The sequence below is a fragment of the Moschus berezovskii genome, chromosome 11 (genome assembly GCF_049115385.1).
Source record: "Moschus berezovskii isolate FMDL1 chromosome 11, NW_MosBer_1.0, whole genome shotgun sequence".
NCBI classification, from domain to species: domain Eukaryota; kingdom Metazoa; phylum Chordata; class Mammalia; order Artiodactyla; family Moschidae; genus Moschus; species Moschus berezovskii.
The window spans coordinates 77,440,154-77,457,959 of record NC_142470.1 but is presented as its reverse complement, the minus strand read 5'-3'; the positions used below and the strand labels follow the sequence as shown (position 1 = coordinate 77,457,959).

The 17,806-nt window shown below is 35.1% G+C and overlaps 1 protein-coding gene and 1 pseudogene across 2 annotated transcripts in view; both read left to right on the top strand.

Moving 5' to 3' along the window:
* The window catches only part of FOXN2 (forkhead box N2), a 59,485-nt gene that overhangs the window by 28,623 nt on the left and 13,056 nt on the right, over positions 1–17,806 (top strand). For both annotated transcript variants that reach the window (XM_055399545.2, XM_055399543.2), the window contains exons 2-4: positions 3,543–4,093; positions 12,837–12,961; positions 14,995–15,059. In XM_055399545.2, coding sequence (XP_055255520.1) covers positions 3,557–4,093; positions 12,837–12,961; positions 14,995–15,059 — 727 coding nt within the window. In that variant the 5' untranslated portion in view covers positions 3,543–3,556. The remainder of the gene's footprint in view (positions 1–3,542; positions 4,094–12,836; positions 12,962–14,994; positions 15,060–17,806) is intronic.
* On the top strand, positions 1,468–2,110 carry LOC129539185 (large ribosomal subunit protein uL6 pseudogene; annotated as a pseudogene).

Sequence of the window (17,806 nt, the reverse complement as noted above, 5' to 3'; positions counted from 1 at the left end):
ATATGTTTCCTACTTTTTTGGGGCCAATTTTTAGTAAGCTTTTTTGTTTACTTCACAATCTTCAAATTTTACTTCACAATCTTCATTTTTAATGACTACTAAATATGAGTTTGAGTGAACTCTGGGAGTTGATGATGGACAGGGAGGCCTGGCGTGCTGTGGTTCATGGGGTCGCAGAGTTGGACACAACTGAGCGACTGAACTGAACTGAACTGAAATATTAGATTAAATACATGTGCTTTCTTTTACTTAGCTATTTCTCTATAATAAAATATATAAACTTTATAGTTTTCCTCTTTTTCATAATTCCTAGATAAACATCTGTGTGTGTGTTTGTGTGTGTGTGTAAAAGATAAGGAGATAATATTTTCTCTGATTTAGGATTATTTCACTGGAGTGACTCATAAGTGGAAGCATTGAATCAAAGAATATGATATTTTTAATGATTCTTGGTGCATGTTGCCATCTTGTTTTTCAAAATGGCTCCAGGTCCTTGCCCAAAATTGTATATTACAAATTTTTTAAACTGGTGATAGGGCTTCCCAGGTGGCCCAGTGGTAAAGAATCCACTTGCCAATGCAGGAGACGCAGGTTTGATCGCTGGGTCGGGAAAAATCCTCTGGAGAAGGAAGTGGCAACCCGCTCCAGTATTCTTGCCTGAAAATCCCATGGACAGAGAGGAGCCTGGTGGACTACAGTCCACAAGTTTGCAAAAAGTGAGCAACTGAGCATTAGCATGAAACCACTGACATTAGGCAACAAAACTTGTATAATGTTACTAATTATACATATAATGTGTTTATCAGACACTATGCTAAGTGTACTATCATACTTAATGTCACATTTTTGTTTTGTTTTGCATTTTTTAATAATCAGTGAAGTTGAATGTTTTCTAATACATATATTTGTTATTTATATACTTATTTGTAAGGAAAGGTTATTTGCCTATTTATTTTGGTGGACTTGGTGTTCTAAAGTACTCGTCAAGGATAGTTTAAAAACAGCTTTTTTTCTTTCCTTGAAAATACAGCGACAGCTGAAACCTTACTGAGAGGATGTCAGTCTTTCAACTTGATTTTTTAACTTTGCTTGACTATATGTGGCGCTAGTGGTAAAGAACCGACCTGCCAATGCAGGAGACATAAGAGATACAGGTTCAATTCCTGGGTGGGGAAGATCCCCTGGAGAAGGAAATGGCAACCCACTCCAGTATTCTTGCCTGGAGAATCCCATGGACAGAGGAGCCTGGCGGGCTACAGTCCTGGCTGGCAAAGAGTTGAACACAACTGAGGCAAAGTAAGCAAGCAAGTAATGCTTTATGTAATCTTTGGCACATTTGCTTCCATAGTATTGTCTTGCATCTTAAAGTAATGGGATTTCATTCTAAACTTGTGATTCAGAGGATAACGTATTTGCAACCATTTGAATTAGTTTCTGATGAGACTGTCAACAGTATCTGTTTTAAGTAGTGTTGCTAAAAATGAATGTTCTGCTCTTTGCCGCGTCTACTGCGAGAATGAAGACCATTCTCAGCAATCAGACTGTCGACATCCCAGAAAATGTCGACATTACCTTGAAGGGATGGACAGTTATTGTGAAGGGCCCCAGAGGCACCCTACGGAGGGACTTTAATCACATCAATGTAGAACTCAGTCTCCTTGGAAAGAAAAAGAAGAGGCTCCGTGTTGACAAATGGTGGGGAAACAGAAAGGAACTGGCCACTGTTCACACAATCTGTAGTCAGGTACAGAATATGATCAAGGGTGTTACACTGGGCTTCCGTTACAAGATGAGGTCGGTGTATGCCCACTTCCCCATCAACGTTGTTATTCTGGAGAATGGTTCTGTCGTGGAAATCCAAAATTTTTGGGGTGAAAAATACATACGCAGGGTTCGAATGAGGCCAGGGGTTGCTTGTTCAGTATCTCAAGCCCAGAAAGATGAGTTGATTCTTGAAGGAAATGACATTGAACTTGTGTCAAATTCAGCTGCTTTGATTCAGCAAGCCACCACAGTTAAAAACAAGGATATCAGAAAATTTTTGGATGGTATCTATGTTTCTGAAAAAGGAACAGTTCAGCAGGCTGATGAATAAGATCTCAGTGATCCTGCTGCAGAAACAACAAGATAGCAGATGGTTCTATGGACTCAATTGTGATATTTTAAAGAGACAATAAAAACTCTTGATTTGAAAAAAAAAAAATGAACGTTCCTTAAGAAATTGAGTGTATTCGAATGGACAAAAAAGCTTGAATCTTGAACTCAGCCTAGTTTGTAATTTTGGCTTCACTTTTTATTAGCTTTAGAACATTAGGCAGTTTACTTACTTGGCTTCCATAACAGTGATTTTCAGTTTTCTGATTGTAACTAGTGGAGATATTTCCTAGCATTAATGGTTTGTTTCAAAAATAAAGTAACTTTTAAAAGCAGGTAACACAGCACTTGGTATTTGTTGCTTATAATTTCATTTCAGTTTGAAATTATAATTTGAGTGCCTCCTTATGCCCAATGTTTTGTTATGATGTATTAGGAGTACAAAAGTAAGAGACTCTTATCACGGGATTCACAGTGGGGGGGAAAGGACCATATGTAGAACTAAGTAATAGTGTAATAGTTTATGCATTTTAATTGATAGTCATTTGAGATACAATATGTAGTATTTAGTACAATGGCTTACACCCCAAATATTAGCTGATTGATGCTACTGGGTATTCTGAGACTACATCTAATAGCTACAAGAATCCAGATTGTTTTATATCCAACATTGACCAGTTTTCATAATTCTTAGAGAAACCTCTAACTTTACTAAGAATGTCAATCTTAGTAAACCTCAAACTTTACTAAGAATGTCAATCTTTCACAGTCAGTACTTGATGAGATAGTATATGGAAGGAAGAGTTAAAAATACTGGAATTTACAATAATAAATCTGTAGTAAATATGATTTTGCTAGTAATGAATTTAGTGATTAAGAAATGTTATCTTTTTAGTATGATATACTATAAAAATATTAGCAATTATTTCTTTATAGTATTATAATCATATTTGAGGAAAGAAGTTTCTTTGGAATTACTGTCCAAGCTTATTTAAAATTTGATTATTATCTATTTTGAGCCATATGTATGACTGTTAATTTCACTGTAATTATAGTGAAATTATAGATGAATAGATTATAGAATTTTATAATTCAAAGACGTCATCTATTCATTTTTAGTAATAGCACACATTACTTATCAGGCAGTTACTATGGGCTAGGGACTGTAATAAGTATTCAGAATACATTCAGCTTTATTAATATCACCTGTACATATTGTGTTATAGTGGGGCATTTTATTTATAGCCATTTCAAATACATGAAATAAATTCTGTTCCTTGTATTTTAACCTTTAGTATTTGTTATACAAATATTATACTTAAATATTATATGGGATGTTGCTTGTAAAATTTCTCTGATTTGGGGATTTTTAAATTTGTGTTTCCTTTTTCCATGTGCTTATGAATCTTAAGTATAACATTGGTTGATAATTGTTTCTTTTGTTGCAGAACTGTAAGAGTAAATGGGTCCAGTAATTGGAATGACTCCAGAAAAGAGAGCTGAAACTCCAGGAGCTGAAAAGGTTGCAGGATTAAGCCAGATTTACAAAATGGGAAGCTTGCCTGAAGCGGTTGATGCTGCCAGGCCAAAGGCCACTCTAGTGGACAATGAGTCAGCAGATGATGAACTCACAAACTTGAACTGGCTTCACGAAAGTACTAATCTCCTAACAAACTTCAGCTTTGGAAGCGAAGGTCTTCCAATTGTTAGTCCGTTGTATGACATAGAAGGAGATGATGTGCCATCCTTTGGACCATCGTGTTATCAGAACCAAGAAAAAAAATCAGCAACTTCAAAGCCCCCATACTCCTTTAGTCTTCTCATTTATATGGCTATTGAACACTCTCCAAATAAGTGTTTGCCAGTCAAAGAAATTTATAGCTGGATTCTGAACCGCTTCCCGTATTTTGCAACTGCACCAACTGGATGGAAGAATTCTGTTCGACACAATCTGTCCCTGAATAAATGTTTTCAGAAAGTGGAAAGAAGCCATGGCAAGGTCAGTGTTTATGAATGTTGCTATATTTAGGGAGGTGGGGGAAAATAGCATGGAGATCTTAAAATATGAGAAAGTCAAAGGAAAACAAAAAATAGTCAAGTCAGATTACTTCAGCTTGAACTTAATTTTATTCACCATTTGCTTTCATCTCAGATGTTTTTAAATTTTTTCAGTATTGATATAAATCTAGCAGAATTATGTTCAGTCTACTAAAGGTACAAATAAGGTATAAATTAGGAGTTTGTTATTTTCTTTTTCTTTAACTTTTAAAAATTGAAGTATAGTTAATTTACAATGTTGTGTTAGTTTCAGGTGTACAAAAAAGTGGTTCGGTTATAATTAATTAGTTTTTTTAATGTCCCAACTTTCTGTTCTTAGTTTCTGTAATGTTCTTGTTGCTGTATTTATATATTCTTATTATTCAGTATAACAGTGTCTGCCTTATAATTGGAATGTGGATCATTTACATTAGTGTAATTGATACGGTTGGATTTAAATCTATCATTACATTATTTGTTTTCTATTTAAATACTTTAAAGACATTATTCTCTTGTCTTCTGGGTAGCATAGTTTGATTAGAAGTCTGTTGCTATTCTTATCTTTGTTCTTCTGTTTGTAGGTTTTTTTTTTCTTACTGTCTTCAAGATTTTTATCTTTCTCACTACTTTTTAGCAGTTTGACTATGATGTGCCTAAGTGTGTTTTTCTTTATTTTTATCCTGCCTTGGTTTTTCTGACATTCTTGGATCTTGTCATTCATTAAACTTAGAAATTTATTTCCTCAGTATCTCTTCAAATATTTCTTGTGATTCACCACCTACTTCTGGGCTCCAAATGAAAATATATTAGACCATTTGCTGTTGTCTCACCTCTTGATTGCTCTGACCCTCTTCCTACTCTTTTTTCTTTGTTTTCGTTTGGATAATTTCTATTGATCTTTGTACAGTTTTATTCTTTCTTGTATCCATTCTACTGATCAGCCTAATAAAATCATCTTCATTTTTTTTTAAAGTATTTTCATTTTCCTTTAAAAAGTAGTCTCCATCTTTCTGCTAAAAATTACCCACTAGGTCTGTTAAAGTAATCATAGTCACAGTGTCTGTGATCATTTCAATATTTGGGACATCTTGGGGTCTGGTTTTGTTAATTGTTTTGTTTCCTGCTTTTGTGTGTCACATAATTTTGCATTAAATGTCAGACATGCTTGTTAAAAAATGGTAGAAACTGAAGTAAAGAATATTTCTATCAAGAAATAGATATGCCTCTGCTTCTATCAGGTTTTGTTAGTAGGGACAGGTATTGATCAATCTAGTTAACAGTTGAGTTGGGTTTGGGTTTTGTGGTTGTCATAATTACCTTTGATATACCATAGTCTTTACATTCCTGTGGAGAGACTGCTGATACTTTGTCCTTAGTGTGAGGCCTGGAGTGTCAGGTGATTTTTCTTAGCTTTTCTGCTCCACCTTTATAGGATACTTTGTCATTGTATAAATTCCTTTTGAACAACACTATTCCAGCATTCAGGCCAGTTTCTTGTCCACTCCCATCATGCTAAGTAAATGTTACCAGTGGGAAGTTCTGGGTACAAGTGAGTGACCGTTTCCCAGTGGCAGCAGATCTCTGCTTTGTATCTTTGGAGCATTTGGGCATGAGCTAATTTCCTGTCCTTCTCTACGTGATGTATACTGCATTGCCTAGTATCAGTGAAGTGTGAGGATAACTGGGTTTTGTACTTTTCTTCCAACAGCAGCTGTATTTTGGTGGTGACTGGGGTGAGGGAGGGTATTTTGTCTCTCTCTCAGTGGCAGACAGCTTTTGCTTCTTATTTGCTTTGTCCAGGGTTTAGGCAGGTTTAGTGCCTCTCGCAGAGGGACCCCGTGATCTTACCTTATACTCACTCAGGGCCTGGAGCGTGAATGAGCTTTGCCTGATATCTTTGCTCCAACCATAGACCATAGTCAGATCGACACATCTAATCTCCATCTCCAAGGGTGTCTTCCTTAGGTCCCCTTGAGTATTTTGTTTTCTTACTTTTTATTGTGACTGCCACTTTTTCCATGCTTTACCAAAAGTGAAACAGCTCTTATGTTTCATCCCTCCTCACAGGACCTGTCACACCTCAAAATCAATTCTTCTTGCAGCCTAAATTCTTAGGCTCATAAAAAATTATGGTTTTGTAGATTATTTTGGTTTTTTCATGTTAATCTAGGAGTGTTGTTCTTTTGTAGTTTTCTATAACCCAAGTGGTAACAGAAAGCTCCGATTTTTATTTGGAATAAAAGTTTAAAAAGCAAGTAATTAAATCTTTAGATAACTGAAGGATTTCATAGGACAGTGCTATTCAGACTTGAAAGTACCTACTGATCATCTGGGGATCTTGTTAAAATACAGATTTTTCTTCAGCATATCCAGGATGGAGACTGAGGCTTTCTAATTTCTAACAGGCTCTGAGGTGATCCTGATGCTTCTAATCCATGAGATACCCTGTAGCAAGGCATTTGGACACATCATTATCTTACGATTAAAGGAGATTGTATTAGTTATCCATTGCTATGTAATAAATTGCTATTTAACACATTCTTTACTACACATGGCCAGCTACGTACTTGGCCATTAAAAAGCTTCAGCAATTTTTAAGGATCAGTCTGTTATAGCTAGCCTCCAAGATGGCCCCCAAATGAGCCTGGCCTTCCAGTATTTGTGCCCTTGTAGAGTCCTCCTTCAGTACTGAATTTGGTTGGTTTGTGTAACCAAGAGGATATTATGGAAATGGAGTGTGACTTTTGAATCAAGGTCATAAAAAACATGGCTTCCATCTTGGGTTCTTGGCCAATTAGCTGTATGGGAAGTCAGCTGCTGTATCATAATTACTTTTAAACAGTCCTATGGAGAGACCCATATGGCAAGGAAATCAGACTCAATATACATATGAGTAAGCCATTTTGGAAGCAGATTCCTCTATCAGTCAGACTGTCCTTTCAGATGACTGAAAGTGTTGGAAATTTTGGATGTATTCTTTCTGCTTTGCATCATTAGATTTTATTTTTTGAACTGTATCAGTTAATTCTTTTCTAGTTTTAGACCTATTGTATTTATGCTTATGGCAAGATATAAAAGAAACTAGTCATCAGCATTGGTTTTCAGTAAAAGGGTCTAGGGAAAGTATAGTATAATGGAAGCCAACGAGGGTAAGTTTAAGTGTGAATGAGCAACAGTGTCAAATGTTGCAAAAAAAAACTTGAAAATGGGGATATCCTTGTCAGTCCAGTGGTTAAGACTCCACACTTCCACTGCAGGGAGTGCAGGTCTGATATGGGTCAGGGAACTAAGATCCCACATGCTACATCTCACAGCCAAAAGAAAACAAAAAACAAAAAAAACAACTTGATTAGCATCAAGTAGCAGCCAAAAGATTAGAATTAAAAATATATGAACAGTGGTGTATTGCTAAATATTTAACAATTGGGTGAGGGTGAAGGTAGCATTTGTGCCGATTTCCATGATATAAATATTTCAATCGTGGCCATTTTCAAGCTGCCAACATTATGTCATTAAATGCAAAATTTGGACAAAGAGTGATACATTCAAGTGAGCTTGGAAGTGCTTGTGGTTTGTTTTTATTTTATTTTTTTAATAAAATACTGCTTGAATCAGTACCTCAAAATACTGATTTTTTTCTCTTTCAACCTGCAAAAGGCAAGTAAGTTATACTTCCATTAGGTTTGGCAACCTTGAAAAGCACTTTTTCTGATAAATAGTTGTCTGGAGATGATAATCTCAAAAAAGAAAGCAAGATGACAAAGGTCCAGGTCAAACTACAGGTTGATATAGATACCTAGTCACCTGCTATGGCTGCTGCTTAGCTCCCTGCCCTCATCCATACCATAGTTAGCCTCTCAAAAGATAGGCCTAAAAATCTTGGCTTGATATTTATGAATTTTAAAATCAGAAAAGCTAGGCAAGTTGTTTTTGTTTTGTTTTTATGTTTTGAACATTAACATTGAAGTCTTAAAATCTGCTTTTCAAACTTCGTTATAAAAGCCAGGCTAAAATATTTAATGTGAGATTTTAGCTGGGGAACGTGAAATCAGAAGTTTTGCCTGATTTAGTACAATTTCAGGCTGTACGTTTTCGTGGTGATTTGCTTCAATAGCTGAATCCCAAGAAATGAAGTCATACAAGCCACCATTAAAAGTTCACACTATGAGCAAGAATTATGAATGCCCTTTTAAATTCAGTGGTTCTAAAAACCACTGAAAAAGGTAGTCAAGGGGGGAAATATTAAAATGTACAGTGCAGGCACATAAAAAAGCATTTCAGGAATAGTGAACTTTGTTTCTTCTCCCAATGTTCTTTACAACTTCCATTAAGATAAATCTTAAAAGTTCAATTCTCAGTATATTCCTTATTTCTTCAAAACCTTCGGTGGTTCTTTACCAAATGCATCCAAAAGCCTTAGAGTTTCAAAATGCAAAATAGTAAATGAGAGAATGCACATTTCCTGTTTCCACTGCACAAAAAAACGTGTCTTGTAATAGTCATTCACTTTAAAACAATACTTCTTAAACTCTATTACTTGTGTTCGATCATCTAAGCACAACTTAATAAAGAGGCATAATTTTTAACTGAGACTTAGATTTAAAAATAAGTTTTTTGCTTTAGACTCTAAAACATAGATTAGCAAATACATAATTTTATCTTGTTACTGATAGCTTGTGAACAGGCTCAGTGAACGGAAGTGCTGCCATGGTAACACAAAACGGACGGTTATTTGGAGACCTTACCCAAGATACTTAACTGCCCTGAACTGCAAGTTTTCAGTACTAGTGCTTCCATTTTGCTATTTCAAGGAAATACCAATTCTTCTATGATCAAAACAATTTGCAGTTCTCTCACAATAGAATTTTAAAAGTAGATTTGAACTAAACAGCTTCTGGGAGTATAATCTCAGGAATACCAAGATACTCCATGGTTAGAATCATTAAAATAATTGTCTTAGTCTATATATGAAAAATAATTTATGTATTTCTTTACTATATGAAACTGAAGTGGTTTGGGGACAAAGGATATTGTGGGTGATATCATTTTAAAGTTTTGTTTCTCTGTCTTCAGAATACACTTATCACTTAGGCCAAGTGATTGGAATTACATCTAATTTTGATGGTCCATCACTTAATTAAAAAATACATGGGTAGAAATTTGACTTCCTTTGGAAAAAACTTAAAATTTCAATGTAGTTCATGTGATATCTTGCTGCCACAGGCCAGAAAAAGTTTCATCTGATAGCATGGTATGTTACTTTCTGTATTACAGTGTGATATGACACCATGGTTTTTCTTTTCCAATATATTTAAGTTGCTGGGATGTTAAAAACTGCCTTACACTCAATTACCATACTTTTCCTCACACAAAAGTGTTTTTCCCTTATCAGTTTAATTCTTGTTTATTTCTAACTTTTGTCTCATATTCAAAATTAATTAATTTTTGTTCTTATTGTTTATGTTTTAAAAATTCCTTCATCTCTTAGAAGAAAAGAATAGGAACATAAACTGACTTTCTGCCATTTTCAGTATAACCTCTTAGTATTCATTTACTTTGCAGCTCTGTCACTTATATAACAATTTCTTATTTTAACCTCATCACAACTCACTGAAGTGGTCTGTTTTTTTACAGATAACTATGAATTAGAGGACAGACAGAGATTGAATGATTAGTCCAATGTCATGTAGCCAGTCAATAAGCAGTGTTTTAAGATTTTGCTTTTAAAACCTGTGAAACTGTTCTTTCATTATACTATAGTTCTACTATAGTAGTTATGACATGATATTCAGAGATTAAAAAAAAACCTCAGTAATAGACTAATGTTACTTTGAAAACAGTTCAGGAAACAGAAGCACCCTGGAATTTGTCACATTAAATCTTCAGCAATCATAATAGCTTACATCATATGGGATTTTATACAAGCAGAAAGGAGCAGGGGATAAGACACAGGTCAGTTTTATTGTTGTTTAAATAATTGTTAATGTTGTGAGGTATAAGTCAAATGTTCAGAAGGGGTTTTTGAAATAGAAAAGGTGTAATGTAAAAACAAAAATTAGTAGCCGTTTGAATCTCACTAATCTTGTGAGGAAATTTTGTACACCGTGGTGAGAGGGGTTCAGGTTATACCTTATATTTATTTTGAGCATACTAATACACAGAGAACATAAATATTTTTCTAAAGGTTACACAGCTGTTAAGTGACAGAGCCAGGTTTCCAAAGGTAGGCATTCTTCAAGGCTTATACTCTTAACTTCTGTGCAAGTGGTGTTTAGTTCTGGGGAAGTGGGATGAATTTGCAGTTGAACGTCCTCCTTGCATGGCTGTGGGCTCCTATATGTAAGCTGTGGGTCCATGTGGTACATTTGTAGGGATGTTCTTCTAGTCAGACTGTTCAGGTTGGTAGATAGGGATGGATGTTCAGCTAAAGAAATAGGATAGATATATCCTTAAGGAAGAGTTAGCAGGTGATGTTACAGCTCCTGAAATCCTTCAGTTATTTCATTTAACTAGCTCAGCTAATGTCTGTGCATTTGACCACATTCTCTTAGTTTTCATGTTTTTCTTATGCCCTTTATAATCTGTAATTATAGTTTGGATATCTTTTTAAATTCAAGAGCGTTTATAAATTTCCAAGTGGTCAGAGAATTTTGCTGTGGTTTTTTTTTTTTTTCCTTTTTGCACTAGAGTGACCTTTAAATGAGATTTATTGTTCTTCACGGTCTAAACAATGTTTGTAGTTTTTTCTACCAAAAAAAAACCCAAAACACCATTTCTCAGTGTTAACATTAGGAAAGTATATTCTATAAGAATTCATCAGTTACATCAGTGTTTTTAATATAAAACAGGTTTAATTAAAGCAAGACTATTTAGGACCCTCATAGCTCAAGTCAATAAAGAATCTGCCTGCAATGCAGGAGACCCAGGTTCGATTCCTGGGTCAGGTAGATCCCCTGGAGAAGGAAATGGCAACCCACTCCAGTGTTCTTGCCTGGAGAATCCCCATGGACAGAGGACCCTGTCAGGCTACAGTCCATGGGGTCGCAAGAGTCAGACATGACTTAGCAACTAAACCACCACCAATCTGCTAATATGTAGTGTGACCTTCTAAGAAGGAAGAAGGTAAAATATGCAACATTTTTCAAACCTCTTTGAAGGAATTATCTCCTGGTCTGGCCTTTCCCCTGCACATTAGATCATATTAGTGATATTCTTTAGGTATATTGTCCACTTACCTTCCTGGTAAGCTGTTCCTTCATATTAGGGGAACTGTGGAGCAGGCAAGCCATTCTTTGAAGTATCTCTCATTTGCCATTTAGTGGGCGCTTCTGTTTATATTTTCTCTAGTTTCCAATAATCATACATTTCTATTATTTTTAGATTCTTATGACTATTTCCATGAAATCTGGGCTTGTGTACCCTTTATTATCCAAAAGGCCCTCAAATGTTGTAACTTAACCATCTTGAGGGTAGGGATGGTACTTATTCCTCTTTTTTATCTTTTACAAGAGTCTTTTGCATCCCTCAGTTTTTTATTTTACTCTCTGAGACTTTTGCCATCTCTTCATTAAATTGTTTGCTTTGAATTTAAGCAGTTTAAATGGGAAAATAAACACTAGTGTTAATGCCATAAAAATAATTATTTTTGGATGCATCACCCAGTATCATATTGTTTAGCACTTTGGGGAGAATGACAGCACCTAATTGAAGGGCCATCATGTGTAGCCCTTCATGCTGTTGTCTGCATAGCTTGGTGTTGTATCATCCTCACAAACTGTGATGAGAATGGTGTGTCCTAGAGTGTTGTGGTCTGTGGCCCTATGTACCATGCACTGTGCAGAGTACTCTATGTGTAATTAAATCCATGGAACACCCCTGTGAGGTATGTACTGTTATTATCTGTACCTTCCAAATACGGGAATAATGACCGAGATAAATAAAAGTTAGTTCAGTTCAGTTCAGTTGCTCAGTCGTGTCCTACTCTCCGCGACCCCATGAATCACAGCACACCAGGCCTCCCTGTCCATCACCAACTCCCGGAGTTCACTCAAACTCATGTCCACAGAGTCGGTGATGCCATCCAGCCATCTCATTCTCCGTCGTCCCCTTCTCCTCCCGCCCCCAACCTTTCCCAGCATCAGAGTCTTTTCCAGTGAGTCAACTCGTCGCATGAGGTGGCCAAAGTATTGGAGTTTCAGCTTTAGCATCAGTCCTTCCAATGAACACCCAGGATTGATCTCCTTTAGAATGGACTGGTTGGATCTCCTTGCAGTCCTAGGGACTCTCAAGAGTCTTCTCCAGCACCACAGTTCAAAAGCATCAATTCTTCGGCGATCAGCTTTCTTCACAGTCCAACTGTCACATTCATACATGACCACTGGAAAAACCATAGCCTTGACTAGACGGACCTTTGTTGGCAAAGTAATGTCTCTGCTTTTTAATATACTATCAAGGTTGGTCATAACTTTCCTTCCAACCTTCCTGAAATTACACAGTGGGTAAATGGCAGAGCTGGAGATAGGAACCCAGGCTGTCAGCCTTCAGGGCTTTTAATCACACAGTTCAATGCTAGCAAGTTTACTTCAGTGTTTGCATTGTATTCAAAAGGTGCTATTGGGTTTTGTTCCCCCACACATTTGCAAGAAACATTCAGACACTTTTTGTGTCTGATTCCAGGTTACTAATTCTTATGTAATTTATTTTAGGTTAATGGAAAAGGTTCCTTATGGTGTGTTGATCCAGAATATAAACCCAACCTTATGCAGGCACTGAAGAAGCAACCTTTCTCCTCAAAATCCACATTTTACAGCCCTCCTGCATCACCACAAAGGTACCGGATCTAAGATGTAAATGTCAGTGTCAATATATAAGATTTCATTATATGAGATGGAATAACTTAAAGTTGTGGGGGGTTTTTTTCATCTTTTTTTTTTTAATTACATAGAGAATTATTTACAGATAAGACATTAGACTAAGGCATTTTTACTTATTAGGAACCGAGATGTTGGGTAATTGATAGGATAAATTCCGGAAAATGGATTAATAATTAATAATATATTCTAACTAAACTCTGAAGATAGTGATTATATGAATTCAGGTATAACCTGAAACCTTTTTGTAAAGATCAGATCATTGACATTGTCTGCAGTACGAATACTGACCTAAAGACACAAGAAAGTAGAAGTATATTTAAAATTTTCTAAATAAGGTAGTCATTGCAGCATTTTTATATATACACTATATTCATTTTTCTATTTTAAGATTTTTTCCCCTCACAGCATGTTTAATATTTGAAAATTATGTTCAAGTCTCAAATTTTTAAATGTCAAGTAAAATAATGCTTTGGATTTTTATTTGATTTGTTTCTGTTGGCAAATACGCTTTTCCTTGGTCTTTTGTTTTCTAACTCAGTGATCATTAAATTGATCTTATAGCTTTCTCATTTTAAGTCAAATCTGAAAATGATGACTTTAAATCTGACTGTTGCCTTTGAAAGAAGCCTTCAGAATCTATATTTTTAAATTCTATTATATATGTTCATTTGAGTTGAAAATGACAGTTTTGTCAAAATACTTTTAAGGGTAGTCTATAAAAAGTTTTTTAAAGCTTTTTAGTAAAATAATGAAAAATTTGAAACATTCACAAAAGGAGAAGAGTGAACTCCCATTTGCAGCAGTTACCAACATTTCATGTGGTGTTTAAGGAATTAAAGTATTATTATATAACTTTAAGAGGAGTGTTTGTAGCTGATACAGTTTCCTTAGTGTTGGTGCTTATGAGATGTCTAGTTTAAAAGAACAGTAGTTGGGAAACTAATGGCAAGTTCTGTTGATTCTGCTTTTATGTTTTATTTAGCAATGCTATTTTTTATTAAAAATTAAATGGGAGAATTGGCACACTTTTTTTGTATACCATCAAAAATACACTTTTCTGTGCCTTCGATATTATACATTTTCATGTTTTCATTTTTTATATGTTTAAATGTTAAATAAAGATGACTTTGTGGTTTAAAAATAGGTAGATAAAGGTTTTACAGCATAGAGGTTGTAATCTTTGACTTTAAAATACTTTTAAAAACATTTTCTCTTTATTATTGTTTGACAAAATGACAGTTACATCTGATATGTCTTTGTGTAGCCCTTTCATGCCATAATTGGTTAAGTCTGAGGAAGAGAATGAACTGTAGTGTATATGAAACTGTGACTAAGAAATAGACTTTTAATTTAGTTAGCCAAACAGATTTTTTTTAATACTATCACAAATTCCAAAGAAGAGGAAATTTTGTTCCAAAAATATTTAAAAATTTTTGAGATTTAAAAAAAGAAACTGCTGGTCTCTTTTTCTTAAATATAGAAATTTTAATTTGTAATTGATTTTTAATTAAATCAGGAGCTTATTTTATTTGTCATCACCATACAGTCTTCTCTAAACATTGTTTTGATAAACACTTTCATTTCTGTAGTAACACCTATATTAATATCTTATCAAACTTAGGCATCCAGTGTACAATCAAACAGTAACTATTATGTATTATCTGTTGTTCTGGGCATTTTTAATTTAATGTTCTTATTTAATTATCACAACAACCCTATGTGGGAGTTTTAATTATTCCTGTTTTACAGATGAAGAAACTTAAGGGTTAATTATTTTGCCTAAGAACGCCCAAATAGTTGTGATTTAAACTTGGATCTTATGCTCTTTCTGCTTTGGCAGACCTTTGCTAAACTGAATACTATTAGCAAAGAAAACAAGGTAAAAACTGTTTTATATTGTACAAGCTAGTTGAATTTGTAACTGAGTTTTATAAAATGTGAAATAAAGAATTGTTTTTAATAAGTGTGCTTGTCTTACCTCTTTTTTCAGTGGTTCTTTATCACCTCACTACTTAAGCTCTGTACTCAAGCAGAATCAGGTGCAAACTCTCAAAGGTATGTGAAAGATCAGTATTTTTAAATCATAAGAACTCAGGTTAAAATCAGAATTTTTATTTAATTATTTTTTAATTATAAAAGTATTGCCTGTTAATTATAGAAGGTTTAGAAAATAAAAAACATTTATAGAAAAGAAACTAAAACTTACCCTTTATTCTGCTGTTTTTAATTGGACTATACTGGATGTACAATATTGTATGTTTCAGGTGTACAACATAGTTATTCAATTTTTCAGGTTATACCCCATTTATAATTATAAAATATAGACTGTATTCCGTGTGTTGTACAGTATATTCTTGAAACTTAGTTATTTTTTACATAGTAGTTTATACCTCTTAATCTATCACCCTGTCTATCTTGCCCCTCTGCTGTTAACATTTTTAATATAATTGCTTTGGTCCTTTTTATGCCTTACACAATAGTAGATATGTTTGCATGCATGCCCATACATGCACATACCAGCCCCTACCTCCGAAACACTTTTTCTCCAAATACTTGGATTATACTGTGTATACTGTTTTATATCCCTGTTTTCATTTCCTTTTATTGTATACTTTTCCTTGAAAATAGGGAAATATTTCTTAGTAATGTGATAAGTACCGAATTATCTTTACAAGTCTGTCTAGTTGACAGGCTATGGCCCATGGGCCAAATCTGGCCTGCCACTCGTTTTGTTATGGCCTTTGAGTTAGGGATGGTTTTACATAATTCTTTTATAGATTAAGTGTAAAGAGCTATAATTTAGGAAGACACCAATAAGCTTTAAAAAGCTAACTTTTGAACTTGGTTGACTTTTAAAAAGTAGATCAAAATTTTGAATTAGTTGTTTTTTCCTCTACTCATAGTTAACATTATAGGTTAGTAATATACTAACATAAGTTTTCCTGACATTGCTGCTTTGGAGTTTGCAGATGTTACTCTGACCTATGAAAATAAAAATTATCAGATGAGAAGTCTTACTGTGTATCAGAGACATTTTGACGCTTTAAAACTACACTAAGTCAAGCCTAGGAAACAGATGATGATGGTCTATAAAAATAAGGGAGGGAAAGAGTGTGAAAAGCTTAAGAGAACTCTGCAAAGAAGTTAATGGAATTAGGAGTCTGCTTCAGATAATATTGTGACTGAACATAAGGCAAGTACCCATTTTCCTGTTACCTACATGAGTAAATGTGCTCTCTTTATGTTTAGGTATTGCTGAAACTTCCTTTTTCATTTTATTACTTCAGTAAATTCTGACCCTTAGTCTTTTAAGCTCATATGCACATTTTGAGAACATCTTCTGTCTTGAATTCTGGGGTTTATTTAGAATATCTTCTTGTTCTTGTTCTGTTCCATCCGAATTCTGCTTCTTCCTTTGGGGATCAGCTTCCACAAGGAGAGCATAGGTACTTCTTCATCTAATGGTTGAATGTATTATCCATCATCTCTCATAAGTTTTAGGAGAAAAATGAAATACTGTACCACACAAAAACTTTAAGAAATTTTATATTTAGATCAGGTTGATTTAGCACATATACAAATTCTGAGGAAATTTGCTTTTTCTTAACTCTTGATATTATTTCTAGGGAAAAGTTTGAAAAATACAGCAGTAAATTGATTAAATACTCAAGTACTTGTTGAATTCATCCATTGTGCTAATCACTGAACTCTGGGTGCCTTGGCGTATGCAGAAAGAGACCCAGGCCCTAGTCTCAGAAAATATACAGTCTAATTGTTTAATTCTTGTTTAATTGATTAGAATTATACAGAATACACTGGTAGAAAAGGAAGTGGGTGGCGATATAAGCTTAGAGTAGGTCGGGAAAGGCCTCTTCAAGAAGAAAGTGTGATGCCTGGGCTCTGGGCCTCAAAAGTTGGAGGGATACTTAACCTTGGTTTGAGGTTTGGTCTGGGACAGTTGCTAGGAACTGTGGGTTGGTAAGAATGGCTGAAACCTAAGAGCATAGAGGACTAAGTAGCCTTGGTCCTGTAGCTATAGATGTGATCGTTTAGCATGGGCAAGGCAAATAAATGAACAAGTTTAACTAGCCATTAGCCAAATCAAGGAGAGCTTCTTTAGCATAATGAGTTGGAACTTCTTCCTGTAACTGTAACATTAGTTTACATTGAGTTCCTGACTATGGTGTTTTGCTTGAATTATTTCATTTAATCCTTACAACAACTCTTTGAGGTTTTGTTACCCCCTTTTACAAATAAGGAAATTGAATTTTGGAGAGATTAAGTAACTTTCTTAAGGTTACACAACTAGTAAATAGTATAGAAGGAACTCTGATTTCAGAGCCTGCACTCCTGCCAGATATGAGGAGTTGAAGAGTTAGGGGAACTACTGAAGGTCTTTAAAGAATAAGGTGACATTGTCAGTTTTGTGTTTTGTAAATATCACTGAAATTTCAATGTTGGCTCCAACTTTGTTGTTGTTGTTGTTCAGTTGCTCAGTCATATCCAACTCTTTGCGACCCCGTGGACTGCTGCATGCTAGGCTTCCCTGTCCTTCACCATCTCTCAGAGTTGGCCCAAACTCATGTTCCTTGAGTCAGTGATGCCATCCAACCATCTCATCCTCTGCTGTCCCCTTCTCCTCCTGCCTTCAGTATTTCCCAGCATCAGTCTTTTCCAATGAGTCAGTTCTTCACATCAGGTGGCCAAAGTATTGGAGCTTCAGCTTCAGCATCAGTCCTTCCAGTGAACACCCAGGATTGATCTCCTTTAGAATGGACTGGTTAGATCTCCTTGCAGTCCAA